Source organism: Sphaeramia orbicularis, chromosome 6 (genome assembly GCF_902148855.1).
Source record: "Sphaeramia orbicularis chromosome 6, fSphaOr1.1, whole genome shotgun sequence".
NCBI lineage: Eukaryota > Metazoa > Chordata > Actinopteri > Kurtiformes > Apogonidae > Sphaeramia > Sphaeramia orbicularis.
Genome location: NC_043962.1, coordinates 30,575,676 through 30,591,036, shown reverse-complemented (window position 1 = coordinate 30,591,036; position 15,361 = coordinate 30,575,676). Strand labels below are relative to the sequence as shown.

Here is a 15,361-nt window from a genome sequence, read left to right as displayed (position 1 = left end):
TTAGGCAGACAGAGGGTCCAAAGAGCAGCCACCATATGGCAAAACACTGGAATTAAGGGTCAACTTGCTGCTCTTTGAATCTCCACACTAATTGTTTTTCTTCTCATCACCCCCTTTACGTGATCCCCCATCCATGAAGAAGACCCCATTTCACGGAAGGTTAAGCTACTTTGCTGATCTGCTGTGTGGTTTTATTCACTTATGGCCATTAGCTTCATTGACAGAGACAATATGGTGTTTTAACTGAATCGTCCTATAAGACTAATGAAAAGGGAGCGCCACAAGCACTGCAATTACCTGTCAAATCTAATATGACACGTAATTGCACTATTTATGGTAAATAATTCAACCAGTGACATATGCCAAAGACTGAAACACAAAAAACAAACTACTGTAGAAACTATTTTCTACATAAGTATCAATCAAGTGTCATGATGTATGCGTTTCATCAGACACTGGCATAATGAATACAATTGTACAAAGTATGTTACACCTGATAGATGGGAAATTAAAACTGACAAAATATTCATCATTCATGTCTGTAAATGCACAGAATTACCATGGATACAAGTAATAATGTATAATGATACATTAGTTTTAGTAGTTGATCAGTTAAAATATCTTAATTTAAAGAGACATGACAATTGAAGACTGAACAGAAGAAGAAAATATGTTTATCTCAGCTGTAATCAGGGGAAACTTCATGTCAACAGTTTGCAGCCACACTCAGATCTGATGTACAAGTAAATATGTGATATCAGTGTGGTTATTATATGAATCCTTCTTCACGCACATCTTTCTTCTATTTAGTTTTTATTGTTCTCAGTTGTTGAATATCATTATGCCTTTAAGTGGTGTGACTGATTGATTTATTCTTATAGACAGTAAAGATTAAGAGGATGACAAATCAGCATTTGCTTACACAGCGCCTGGTGCTAATCTCTTTGTCTTCCTTCAGAAAGCCCCCAGACGCCTGGGACTGACACACTCCTTCTGGCAGGGTAAAAGAAAAGGCACAACTATTAAATGACTTCAGTAACTGCTCTGACACTATTTTCACATCAGAAGAAACAAGCAAAAGGACATCAACGCAACTCAAGATCACACAGCATTACAGGATTTACTTTTTCTGAAGGAATCAAATTGAATTCATTTGTTTATTAATGTGTGGGTTTTGATCAAATAAGAAAACATTTTCTAGAGAACAGAAAATTCTGCTTGGAATAACCTTGTATTTATCAAACGTTTATGACGACGTCTGGACATTAAAATGGGTGACCACAAGACCAGAATGAACATGTTTTCTTCTGATAACTCAAAGGACTTCACACAGCAGAGCACAGATGGAAACCAGACAGGTGAGTTTTAGATTTCTAAATTCTATTTAGTCCTTAAAAGCTATTAACAGTTAGACTAAATCAGACAATTAAACAGCAAACATCGCATTTATTTGCTTCTATAATACACATTACATTTTCAGTACATATATCATTTTGTATTTGTACTGTATATTGAACCCTTTCAAAAGAGAAACAATTACAATAGTTAAAAATATTAGACAATATATTGAGATTATGGAAATTCTATAAATCTACTTAAAACTTCTGCTCCATAAAACTGGTGCTTAAATTGCTATAAAATAATATCAAAGCTCATTAATATAATTTCTCCCATGTAGAAAAATCTCCAGCTGCAGGAAAAGCAATGAGCCAAGGCCTTCTTTGTAAAGTGTGTGCTGACTCAAGCAGCGGTAAACACTACGGCATCTACGCCTGCAACGGCTGCAGCGGCTTCTTCAAGCGCAGCGTGAGACGGAGACTCATCTACAGGTGAGCAAGAGACGGAACTGACTCACAACACAAAATCAGATCTGGATAAGAACCTCAGAATTAGTTTAAATACCTAGGTTATTCTGTGTACTAATATGATCTATTTTAATGTATGTATGATTTATTTCTGACATTTTTTGATATCTCAGGTGTCAGGCTGGAACTGGAAGGTGCCCTGTTGACAAGGCTCATAGGAACCAGTGCCAGGCTTGTCGACTAAAGAAGTGTCTTCAGGCTGGGATGAACAAAGATGGTAAGTAAAAGCTGCTATGACAGTATCAAAAGTCATTATATATCAATAAAATTCCATTAGATTCCATGCTACCAAATTATTCTTTTCTTTTTTCTTTTGTTCAGAGAAGGTATAGTTGTAGATGTTACATGCTTGACAATTTCCAGGCAGGTAACATCTACAACTATACCTTCTCTGAACAAAAGAAAAAAGGAAGGTATAATTACATTAATAGAAGACAAAATGAACATCATTAGCCTCCTCCATACTATCTTCAAATGACAGATACTTACCTGTGTCTTAACAGCTGTGCAGAATGAGCGACAACCTCGAAGCACAGCACAGGTCAGCCTGGACTCCATAAGTATGGACACTAAAAAGGAGCACCTGGCCACTACACAGGAGCTCTCCTCATCTCCCTCATACTCCTCAGTCATCTGTAGACCTCTGGTCACTTCCTCTGTTACCACTCCTGCCACCTTGCAACCCTGCAGCAACCCAAATAATAACCACCGCTTCATGGTCAGCCTGCTGACTGCAGAGACCTGCGCAAAACTGGAACCTGAGGATGGTGAGATCATATGAAACTCATGATTTTTCACTCACTTAAGAGGGTAAAACACGGAAATAAGTATGCTTTACTCTAGATATTTTGCACTCGGGCTATAATGTTTGACTGCTTTTTATGCTGCTTATATCTGATTGTATCTTTTAACCTTTATACTTGAACTCTGAGACCTCTGCAGAATAATTCCTATGTACCTGAATGTGTACAAATGGGAAATAAAATTACTTTTCCATTAACTAGAGGAGGAAAATATCGACGTGACGACCAATGATTCAGAGAGAGATCCATCTCCTTCCGAGTGCCGCGTGTCTCCGTTCACCTCCAGCTGTTCAGAGAGTGTATATGAAACATCTGCACGGCTTCTCTTCATGTCAGTCAAGTGGGCAAAAAATCTGCCTGTTTTTTCTCTCCTACCATTTCGAGACCAGGTGAGACTCATGTTGAAGGGTGTGTAGATCTTACTGCTTCCACAAGAAAGCACAACACAAATCATCCCTGTATGTTTGTGTGTCAATCTCAGGTGATTCTGCTAGAAGAGGCTTGGAGTGAGATGTTCCTCCTGTGTGCTATCCAGTGGTCTCTGCCCATGGACAGCTGTCCTCTTCTGTCTCTGCCAGATTTTTCACCAACACAACAGTCTAAAGTTAGCCCCCCCACAGCTGACCTGCGCATGCTGGAAGAGGTCTTCAGTCGCTTCAAGGCCCTGGCTGTTGACCCAACCGAGTTTGCCTGCCTGAAAGCCATAGTTCTGTTCAAACCAGGTGCGCCCTTATTCCTCTGCTTTTGAGTGTTTATTACTGAGCAGATATTGTAACTGACGTGTGCTGTTTTTCCCTGCAGAGGCACGCAGCCTCAAAGACCCAGAGCAGGTGGAGAATCTGCAGGACCAGTCACAGGTGTTGCTGAGTCAACACATCCACTCAGTATACCCAGGACAGAGTGGAAGGTAACCCTCCTCCCTCTGACGCAATTCACACATCCACCACTTTTACCATATATGTATTGATAATTATTTTTCCCATTTTTCTTTTTTTCTATCAAGGTTTGGAAGATTGCTACTTCTGCTGCCGTCCCTCCACTTTGTGAGCTCCGAGAAAATAGAACAACTCTTCTTTTCCAAGACAATTGGCAACACACCCATGGAGAAGCTACTGTGTGACATGTTCAAAAACTAAGCCAGCATCAGTGGAGGCTGACCAGCATCATCTAATATTTTACATAGTTTAGCTTTGACCACATTCAAGTTCAACATGCTATTACTTTTCAATGAAATATTCCTCAGGTTACAGAGTGAAACCCACATGCTAGGATAGTTCATGGTGTTCGTACTTTACATGCTGACTGCAATTGTCTTGGGGCATCTGAATAGAACAGTGGTACCACTGATGTTATTAGGAAGTTATTTTTCCCATTACAACAAATTGAATTTGTGCTGTTGAAAAAAGGCTTTTTGGGCTTCACAGTAAAAATAATGGGTCACATCCAATTTCATGTAGACAAAAGGCTGCAGGGAAACACATTTTAATAAAGCTTATAAAAATGGATATATGTTTGTTGAATTAAAATATTTGTCTGAAATAAATGATTCCAACTCACAAGGCATTCTTCATTTTTTGGCAAAAGCATTAGTCTCATAAAAATGTTCAAATAGTCACACTACAAACACACATTACAGAACATAAAGAAACAGAAAAGTTTGTTATTGCCTGAGTAACATTATGAACCATTAAGTAATAAAGTCACAGTATAGAAAGTCAGATAACAATCACACTGTCAAGTTGTGTATGTTTTACTCAGCTCTGTGCCCAAACTTGAAAAAGGTTCATTCAGTTCTGAAGGACACAAAGGGATAACTCCATTCCTCTTTAATTCTTGTTTATAGATACAGATACATTTCCAGGTTTTAGTCCATGGTATGTAACAGTAGAAGCAGTAGACTGAATAAGTTGAATAGGTTGATAACCTTTAAGTTAAACACAAAATATATGCATTATTTTAGCATTTAAAGGTTTTCATTTTTAATATGCATTTCTTCAAATAAAGATTAAATAAAGCAAAAATGTATTTAATTAAGCACAAAGTTACATAATAAACATGGTCCCTTATGAGTTTTTTACTCACAAAATGCCACAGTTTTTAACTTAAATAACTCATCATTTTCATGATGATTTTCTTTAACCCATAAAGACCCAGTACTACTTTTATAACAGTGCCCAAATGATTTTTTTTTCTCTTTATTTAATCTTTAAGTGATTTATCACTATTTATTGTAATATTATCCTCTGTATTTTTTTTTTTTTTTCAGTGAAAATCAGGTATTTTCCTATATTTAATTTACTGATCATGTAGATGTCCATAAAAACTCAGCTTAAAATTAAAGGCTATTATATTAGAAACAGAAAAAACTGAAGAAAAAGTGACTTTTTCAGCAAAGATATCAATGACTAAACATAAAAACAAGCATCTCCAATCACTATCATTAATGAAAATGCTAGAATTTTACTGGTAAATCTGTATTTCAGAGGATAACGATGTTTCCACATTCACTATGGAGCCTCTGAACGTTCGAATGGGTCATATCTGATGACCATGAAAAGATGATAAACTGCATTTTACCTTAATTATTTCACCACATTGAAAGGTTTAGTGGTTCAGAAGATATTACACATTTTAGATCAGTAGATGGTTTTGGTTGCCGGTGGCAGTTTGGGTCTTTATGGGTTAAATATCACTTCTCTGACCAGTTACATCTTCAGGGACTGAACAAGAAGCTGAGCTGTCTCAGCTGTCTCTGAGCTGTCTTCCTTTCACTTGGTGAAGTAAGCAGCTTGCAGATAACAACAAACTTTTCCCTTCCATGCTTTCTCAGCAGGTGTGCAGGTTTTACAATCACACTGCAGGAAGTGCAGGGTGGTCGTTGGGACTCACCGGTTTGGATCCATGCTCTTTCTGCCCCCTGTAGGTTCGAAAGGCCAGAGCCAGGTTGTTCCAATGTTTGTAAAAGGTTTGAAAGCTTATGTGTGAATGCAAGGTTTTCAGTGTGCTGTCAGTCAGACACTAACAGTCAATGTCAAATAAAGAAACAATATGGGTTTAGAATAGCCTGCTTTATATTTTTTCTTGTTGCCACTTATAACTTAAACCTATAACTAAATATATGGGGTTGGTGTAAATAATGTTTACTGTATATATTAAAGATAAATTAAAAAGGGACAGCCTATGTATTATCAGTTTCTTTTGGCCACAGGGTTAATATTTCTAACATAGATTTAATATTTGTGTGCTAGACATATTTGATGATGTTTTATGACTAAAGTAAAAAACAGCAGGGGCCATCATTCAGTCTTGGCTTTTTTCAGGGTAACATTCAGTGATGGAGAAATTTACAGGATTTTATACCTTATACACAAACTACACTAGCATCATTTGTATTCAAGGTCTTCAGAGTTTTGTAATATTACCAGGTCAAACAATGTCTAATAATCAGGCAACGCAGTTACTACTAAACTTTATTAATACCCAAGGGAAACTCATTGTTCAAAACAGCCCAAGGAAACAAAGAAAAACACATAAAAATACAATTGATAGATAGATTCTTTATTGAGATTGAACATTTCTCATAAATTTTCCTTTGAGAGCAGTCCTTATTACAACTGCATAAAAAATCCAGAAATAGAAAGGAAGGACGGGATAGGAATAAAAATCACATAAAGTCTATTGAATAGAAAGTGCAAGTGTAAAATGACAGAATAATGAAAATCACAGAACGACTATTAAACTTAAAGTATAAGTGTAAAATTACACAACTGAAAAATTAGAGAATAATAAAAATCACAGAATAACTATTACATGTAAGGAGCAAGTGTAAAATGGCATGATGATAAATAATAACAGAATAATAAAAAAAATATGTCAAATCATAAACAAGCAATCATTCAAAAATATTACCAAAAGACGACTGGATCAAGTTGTATCATTTTGTAAAGAATAAATAAATCTGTGATAGAAAATGTATCAACTTCAGTCTGTTTCTTGGATCGGAAAACTACATTTACAAGAGCAATAGGGGGCGCAAAAGTACAATTTCACTGGTGAACAACCTACCACTACCTTAAATATGAAGAAGAAGAAGAACTTATGCCAAACACGGAAGTAGCCGCAGTCTGCTGAAAATAACTACTCGTATCGTAAAATTGTCGTCGTTAATCATCTTAAACACTGTCTTTATTTCATCCAGGTGGCTTTGGTGCCTCCAGTGGAAGATAGCGCACTATGAATGTATAATAATATGCAGTTATTTTAGTAAAAGGATACTGTTAGTGTTCCGTAACAATGTTCAGGAGTGCGTATCAGCTGCTTCCTCAGAGGGACTCTAGCTCCACTCAGGGGACTCCAGGGCTGTTTGTGTCCGGGGACAGGGGTACTCAGGCCGGATACCACAAAGGACTGTCGTTTGACTACATCCCCAATGTGTCCCAGAACGACTTCACTGGTAGGTCACTCAAAACACAACTGGAGTATGATAGATAGATAGATAGATAGATAGATAGATAGATAGATAGATAGATAGATAGATAGATAGATAGATAGATAGATAGATAGATAGATAGATAGATAGATAGATAGATAGATAGATAGATAGATATTTAAGGTCAGATGTCTGTTACCAACAACTTTACAATTAAAGTGATGGTTGAATTTGAAGAATTACTTTGTGTGTTGGATGGAGACAATCATAGAATACCCTCAGGATTGTTACCAGTTTATGCATATGATGTTTCTCATGTTATAAACAACCAATGAACATGAAGCCATGGAATTATTCAAGGCTAATTCACCTGATTTAAAATTAAAGACCATATAGATGTTATATACACAGACATGTTTGTGATATGTAAGAGATTATTTTTCTGAAAGCAGAATTTTGAAATGTAAATTGTCTTTATATTTGCTGTGATAAAGGCTGTTATCAAATTTGTGGAGTTTGTCCAGTTTACAGAGGTGCAATTGTTGTGTGGATACTAAAATGTAGTATTGTTTTTACGGGATTATGGCTAATTAATTGGTATAGATAGATAGATAGATAGATAGATAGATAGATAGATAGATAGATAGATAGATAGATAGATAGATAGATAGATAGATAGATAGCGTGAGTGGTGGCCAAAATTATTAGAACACTTGGTACATTTAAGAAGTTTCATCTGTTGTTTCACCTGACTATCAAAATACCCATAAAACAAATTAAATATGTACAAAGTCATCTTATGCTCTATACTTAGGTCATTTTCCTTCCAAATATCAAACCAGGTCTATTTCATTATTTCCATTCATCAGTGTCACACACTCATGTTCCTCCACAGAAGAAGCTGAATTACTTGTGTCATCACTGTCAGGTGTTATTGTGGTTAAATTGTTTGTGATCCAAGAGACTGAGGATACAGATGTGTGATTCTATTGAAAGTACAAGGTCTATCTGGCTGAATAAGTAAATATTTAAGTTAAGAATGGATAAAAACTGCAGGGCTCACTTCATCTGATATTGTTCTCATAGAAACTATTGGTATGTTACATGAACATTATGAAATGAAATTATGATTTGGCTACCACAATAGATAAATTTGAGTTTTGTGTATCATCACTAAATAATAAGTACATTAAATGCACATGCCAACATAACTTAAGTTTGCTCAAGTTATCCTGTTTCATAGTGTATTTGTAATCTGTGTTCTTAAAGATACCTCTCAAGGATGGCTGTCTTGGATTTGCAACCTGATTGTGATCTTCCTTGTCTACGTCATCACTTTAGTAGCCTTTCCCATAACCGGATGGTTTGTACTCAAAGTGAGATAAAACTTTGTCATCTCATTAGTTTCTTACATGGCTTGTCCACTCACCTGTTGAGCGTTAATACAGCCCTATGTGATTTGATCTTCAGACGGTGCCTAACTACCAGAGGATAGTGGTGTTTCGTCTGGGTAGAATCTGTCCTCCAAGGGGCCCTGGGATCATCCTCGTGCTGCCCCTTATTGACCAGTGGCAGAGAGTCGACCTGCGCACCCGTGCTTTCAACATCCCTCCTTGTCAGGTACACAAGCATAAAAATAATTAATAAGATGTTATGGAACAAAAACAGAGCAAATCAATGGTGTAAACTATTACCAAGAATAGACTTTCTGTTATGAATCAGTTCTAGAACCTAAAGTCTTTTTTTTTTTTTTAAAACACTGGAAGTCTTAAATTATTCTTCCTGCCAGGTAAGTCTGGAAGACTGCATTATTTTAATAATTTTAATGTAGATTTTATACAATTATTGTATTATTTTCTAATATTGTTGTATTTATCCTGTACTCCTCAAATTTAATATTTTAATATTCTCTTCTTTTATTGTTTAAATACTTTGTTTTTATTTCCCTATGGATAATTCTATTCTTTATGTAAAGCACATTAAATTGCCTTCATTTATCAAATGCGATATATAAATAAAATTGCCTTACCTCACACATCAAGGTAAAATTGGATACTGATAATTATCTTCATGGAAAGTTTTCTTCTTTCCGAGAAGGAGATATTGATCTTTTCTGTTCTAGTATTTCCTGTATTTTGTTTACCTGATAAGTTACATTTGAAAACAATACTCATGAAAACCCATGACTGGTATTTAAGACTTCCTAAATGTTACTAAAAATGCTACATTTGATTTTTAACCACTCATAACAAATAATATAAAACAATAACAGGTAATGGATCCTGGTCTCAATGATGTATTGGTCTCTGCATTAGCATTATATCCATAGTGTCTCATGTCATTATAAGTAACGATGAGTATTTGATTTTTACACTTTACACGTGAGCAGAGGAATATTTGTTGTTGAAATTATGTGTGAAAATGATTAGCTCTGTGTATTTCAGTTTGTCCTAGAGGTGGCACTCTTGCACTGTTGAATATTTTTGTCAACAGCGGAGAGCGTCTTATACAGGCGATCTGAGGTGTACAGTTGACGAAGTTTTCCTCACTTCTTCACATTGATAAATACTTTTTACATTTTAAACTAATTTTTTAATCAATGCACTGCACCCTAAGTGCAGTGCATTGTTCAGCATTATGTGTGTCATTTCTTCTAATTATTAGTTGGATACCTATTTGTAATATTCAAATTAAAACAGCAACTTGATGTCTGCACTACACACACACACACACACACACACACACACACACACACACACACACACACACTCACATTAATATATATATATATATATACCTCTTCCTTAACAAGTATGAGACAATATATGACTTTTTCTTTTTTTTTTAATCATCAAAGTTTTTATTGATTTTTGTTTTTGACAAGAAACACACAACATATATATCATTTTAACAGCTAACACTTTGCACTATACACACCCACTACACAGCCAGGGCAATGAAACAGAAAATGATTAAAAGCATTACATCACAATAATAATAAAATAAGATAAAAATAAAATAAAATAAAAAAGAGGAAATAACACATGGCAATATATGTTCTATCAGTCTTGTGTAATGTATGACATGCTCTCTTGCTAGGTGACTACACGGGATGGTGGTGTGATGTCAGTTGGAGCAGACATCCAGTTCAGGATCTGGAACCCAGTCATGTCCGTGGTTTCCGTCCAAGACCTCAACGCCTCGACCAGGATGACGGCACAGAATGCTTTGACCCACAGCCTGTCCAAAAAGACTGTCAGAGAGATCCAAACTGAGAGAGTTAAACTGGGAGAATATCTTGGGGTGAGCCCACATCAAAGCTGTTTTCTGTTGATTTTTCAGTAAATTAGCTCAAACTTAGATTCTTTCATTTTCTTTAAAGATGGACATTAATGAGATGACTCGGCCGTGGGGGCTGGAGGTAGACAGGGTAGAGCTTGCCCTCGGCTCTATACTAAAGGCCCCAGAGGAAGGCCCCTCTGGACCCCTCATCATGCCTCCGTCTGTTCCCGGACTCGAAGGCCTCACTGGTCCTATTCAGCAGCTGGCCATGCACTTTCTGGGCCAAAGTAACGTTTCACATCCGCAGCTAGGTATGGTGATATTCAGAACTGCTTTTGAGCGATATGTACTGTACATGATACTTTGAATTTATGTAATACATCTTTCCCTCTTCTATTCCTTCTCTCCACAGAGGATAGAATAACTTTCACAGATGAGGTCAGTAGTGCCACACACAGCATCACAGCTCCACCAGGTTCTGTTGAACAGCTGCTCGATGGAGTCAAGCTCCTGCTCTCTGAAACTTTGGTGAGCCGAGTTGGTGCCTGCTTCCAGTTTCACATCTCCTCAGAAAATGGACAACAGCACAGTTACTATGTGGATCTGAGCCAAGGTGATGTCCTCTTCAGTGTTGAAAACATGTCTAAACATTCACATTTTTCCAAAATTACTGCAAACCCTTTGTGCTAAGTGGAATTAAAATTACTGTTAAATACATTTAAAACAAAAATCCAATTTGATTTGTATGTCTTGTAGGTAGTGGTGCAGCAGGAGCCGGGTCTTCATGCCGGGAGCCAGATGTAACTTTGAGCGTGAGCGACACAGACCTTATGGCCATGTTTGAAGGCACGCTTCGACCATTCACTGCTTATAGCAGTGGCAGACTCAAAGTCCAGGGAGATATTAAGACTGCCATGAAACTGGAAGAACTCATAAACCTACTTAAGAAGTAGAGTGCCTAATAATATTTGTAGGTGGCTGTATTTAGTGATATACCAAGCTAAACATTTATCACAAAATATATTACTACTGAAAATTATGTTTGACAAAATGTCTATTTTTGATTAATATGTATTTATTGAACTGTGAGAACGTGCGTTTCTTGTTTGCTCTGATAACGTTTGCTTGTTATAAAGTGAATGTGTGTTATGTCCTTGTCTTCCTTCCCAATTCAAAACAAATGGTTGTTTGCAAAGAAAACACACTTTCTGAAGGTCTTCAGACATAATTTGGGTTGTATTAATAGTCTCTGACGCATGTTCCCCAGATGGTGTTCCAGGATGTTGCGGTAGAGGATAGACTGTAGGAGGTGTCATGGAAATACAACAGAAAAACTGATGAATGCAAACTAGAATTTATTAAAAATACAAAGACACAAAGTGAAGTTGATAGCACTGATACTGAAGTTTTGTTTGGCTCCATGTGAGAAAGAAAGGGCTTTCCTGTCCATCCCTCATCCACTTTTGACTGTTTCAGTCTGTACGTCCCATAACAGTGTAAGGGACCACAATCATAAGGATAAGGGCACTTTAAAACAAAAAAAATTAATTCAGAGGCCAAAAGACATTTATACATTTTCTAAGAATATTGCAGGTCTGATGAGGAGTAAACTCAAGTTCATACTTGTTCTGTTAGGTTATGAAGTTCAGCTGGAGAGCCTTGATCAGCAAAGTAAGGGGGGCAGACTATTTAGACCAGCCTCCTACTACTGCACCAGATGTCCCTGGGAGAGCCAGAGCAGCTGCTTTAGGTAGAACACAGTGAGCATTTTTGTTGCCGGCATGGCCAGGTGGAGAGTTTGGAGCAGTCCAGTGTTACTGCCATGGACCTGGAGAGAAGAGCTGAGCATAGGTGTGCGCTGCAGCAGTAGTATGCCGGTGGTCAGGCAGGCATACGCAGAAAGCAGCAGCATCGTCAGGCCTTTCAGTGAGATCCCTGGGCTGTGGAAAAATGGTGTGGCTAACTTGTACAATTTCTGGAAACTGGATGGCTTCAGGAACCTTCACCGCATCATGGTACAGAACTTCAACACTTTTGGACCCATTTACAGGTATGAGGGCAAGAAAGTTTATATTCATAGTAAAAGGATAAAAAAAAAATGTTTGCATGACACTTATCTTCTGTTGCTTATCAGCAAATATGTACACAAAGCCTAACTTACTTTTTTATTATTATTATTATTATGGCTTAAGTTTGACCAATTTCCTAAACATTTTTTTGTTTGTGGCAATATATCTGTGAGTTATGGTAAACAAGGTCAGGTTTTACTAAAACAGCTGACATCACACTTTAACCCCTTTTTTTTCTGATTTTCTGTATGTCAGAGAGAAAATAGGTTATTATGAGAGTGTGAACATCATCAGTCCTGAGGATGCTGCTATCCTGTTCAAAGCAGAGGGCCATTATCCTAAAAGGCTGAAAGTTGAAGCCTGGACGTCATACAGAGACTACAGGAATCGCAAATATGGAGTTTTACTAAAGTATGTCATGTTGTTACTGTCTTTGTCTGTATAAAGACTGTACTGTCATTTTTCAGATAAACCATGTATTTCACAACAGGAATGGTGAAGACTGGCGATCAAACCGGGTTATTCTCAACAAGGAGGTTATTACACCTAAGGTGCTGGAAAACTTTGTGCCTTTGCTGGAAGAGGTGGGCCTTGATTTTGTGGCCAGAGTTCACAAAAAGATAAAGCGAAGTGGCCAGAACAAATGGACCACTGACTTCTCTCAGGAACTCTTTAAATATGCACTAGAATGTAAGACTGACTTCAATCTCTTTGTTAATTGAAGACGACATGAATTCACATGCTGTTCCTACTGTGTTTCTCATGTTTTTCTGTTCTGTGAATCCCATTTACTCACACAGCTGTGAGCTCAGTGCTTTATGGGGAGCGTCTGGGTTTGATGCTGGACTACATTGACCCTGAAGCTCAACATTTCATCGACTGCATCACCCTGATGTTCAAAACTACCTCACCCATGCTGTACATACCTCCAGATCTGCTGAGGCGGATTGGAGCAAAGGTGTGGCGAGACCATGTGGAGGCCTGGGACGGCATCTTCAACCAAGGCAAGACCACCAGTCACACAACAGTCACAATTTACCAGCTTTTAAAGAACACCGATTGACTTTCCAACCTTCAGCATTAAATTTCACAACTCTATAAGATACATTTCTCATGTTTTTCTTTTGCTTTCCAACAGCTGACCGCTGCATCCACAACATCTACAGGCAGTTACGCCAAGAAACAGGCCCTCTGAAGAAATACCCTGGAGTCTTGGCTAGCCTGCTCCTGCTGGACAAGTTGTCCATCGAAGACATCAAGGCCAGCGTCACTGAGTTAATGGCTGGAGGAGTAGATACAGTAATTCATCTGAACCACCTCTTATATGAAACAGATTGTGTATGTTTTGTTAAATGCATGTGAGTCCTTTGGTGACTGATTTCATTTGTGCCTCTCAGACCTCTATAACACTGCTGTGGACACTGTATGAACTGGCCAAACACCCTAACCTCCAGGAGGAGCTGAGAGCGGAGGTGGCCGCTGCCCGAGCTGAAAGCCAGGGGAACATGGTGGAGATGCTGAAGCGGATTCCCTTGGTCAAAGGAGCCCTGAAGGAAACACTAAGGTAAATAAAAAATAGGCAATCCTCCAAACTACATATGCTATTTTCCTGTTTGCCTGTCTTAAGCTTATATATGGAATATTTGTTCACTAAAACAGAAGTTGTAGATAGAAAATATACACACACCACTGACACAAATCTAATAAGTGTTCAATCTTTCAGGTTGCATCCTGTTGCAGTCAGTTTGCAAAGATACATCGCAGAGGATATCATCATTCAAAACTACCACATACCATCAGGGGTAAGAGGCAGATGAAATTTAACTTGAAGGCATTATTGCCCATTTCACACATTTTTGACCTGAACTTATTTTTTGTTTCCGTGGTCAGACTCTGGTCCAGTTAGGACTGTATGCGATGGGCAGAGACCCCAAAGTGTTTTTCCGTCCAGAGCAGTATCAGCCCTCCCGATGGCTCAGAACAGAGACCCAGTACTTCAAGAGCCTGGGCTTCGGCTTTGGTCCACGTCAGTGTTTAGGACGCAGGATAGCTGAGACTGAGATGCAAATCTTCCTCATCCATGTGAGATGATGATAAAGGAGTTGTACAATAATCCCTGATGTATTTAACTTGCTAAATGGCCTGACATTATCTTCTGCTTTTTCAGATGCTTGAGAACTTCAAAGTGGAGAAACAGCGACATGTGGAAGCACAGAGTACTTTTGAGCTCATTCTAATACCTGATAAGCCTTTAATATTAACTCTGAAGCCTTTACAAAGTGGTCAACAAGTTTGAGAGACAATGTTGGCGCATAGTTATATAGTCACACTCTTCTATAGCCCCTATTCCCTGTGAAAGGGTTTAACAAGCACCAACAAAATGTTTTATCTTCCAAACATGTTGTTGAAGAGCAAGAGAAACTCCTTAGGAAACCAGAAGCTAAAAAACACAGTACCTCAGTATTCAATAACCAGAAAACAATGTAATTATATGTACTGTACATTAGTCAGCAGTGGGTAGTCGGTGTACACAAAATATTGGAAATGTAATGTACAGAACATTTGGTACATCTTATTCATTAGTGTTGCATAAAACTGTACAAGTAATACCAAATATAGCTTGTAACATGTAACTTTATTATATGTATATTAATATGTAAACATATTTATTCTGTAAAGTGTCTTCAATGTCACATTAAAATAAAGACAAGTGCCAGTGTGTTTGGTATTCCTTAACAGTGTAAGGAAATACTAACCTACAGAAAACTGGACAAAATGATCATACAGTCACGGAATAAATTATTAGACCATCAAAAGTCATCAAAAACAATGGTTATGCAATCAAGTACTAACTCCTGTATGTATCATGTGATTAAAACAGACAGAAAAGAAAACATGGAATGCCTAAAAGCA

The 15,361-nt window shown here is 37.5% G+C and overlaps 3 protein-coding genes across 3 annotated transcripts; all 3 read left to right on the top strand.

Moving 5' to 3' along the window:
* The first annotated feature begins 955 nt into the window (after positions 1-955).
* Positions 956-4,224, top strand: nr2e3 (nuclear receptor subfamily 2, group E, member 3). Its single transcript, XM_030136524.1, has 8 exons — positions 956-1,358; positions 1,679-1,829; positions 1,979-2,082; positions 2,369-2,632; positions 2,870-3,057; positions 3,150-3,390; positions 3,470-3,575; positions 3,672-4,224. Exons 1-8 carry the CDS (start codon positions 1,271-1,273, stop codon positions 3,802-3,804), a joined length of 1,275 nt encoding a protein of 424 aa, XP_029992384.1. The 5' UTR covers positions 956-1,270; the 3' UTR covers positions 3,805-4,224.
* Positions 4,225-6,765: 2,541 nt separating this feature from the next.
* stoml1 (stomatin (EPB72)-like 1) lies at positions 6,766-11,528 on the top strand. The gene is made up of 7 exons (XM_030136525.1): positions 6,766-7,121; positions 8,367-8,473; positions 8,568-8,717; positions 10,197-10,400; positions 10,480-10,690; positions 10,792-10,992; positions 11,136-11,528. Exons 1-7 carry the CDS (start codon positions 6,962-6,964, stop codon positions 11,330-11,332), a joined length of 1,230 nt encoding a protein of 409 aa, XP_029992385.1. The 5' UTR covers positions 6,766-6,961; the 3' UTR covers positions 11,333-11,528.
* Positions 11,529-11,705: 177 nt separating this feature from the next.
* Positions 11,706-15,339, top strand: LOC115420907 (cholesterol side-chain cleavage enzyme, mitochondrial). Its single transcript, XM_030136523.1, has 9 exons — positions 11,706-12,429; positions 12,704-12,859; positions 12,939-13,138; positions 13,249-13,452; positions 13,587-13,747; positions 13,846-14,012; positions 14,172-14,250; positions 14,339-14,530; positions 14,616-15,339. Exons 1-9 carry the CDS (start codon positions 12,161-12,163, stop codon positions 14,742-14,744), a joined length of 1,557 nt encoding a protein of 518 aa, XP_029992383.1. The 5' UTR covers positions 11,706-12,160; the 3' UTR covers positions 14,745-15,339.
* The last annotated feature ends 22 nt before the right edge of the window (positions 15,340-15,361 follow it).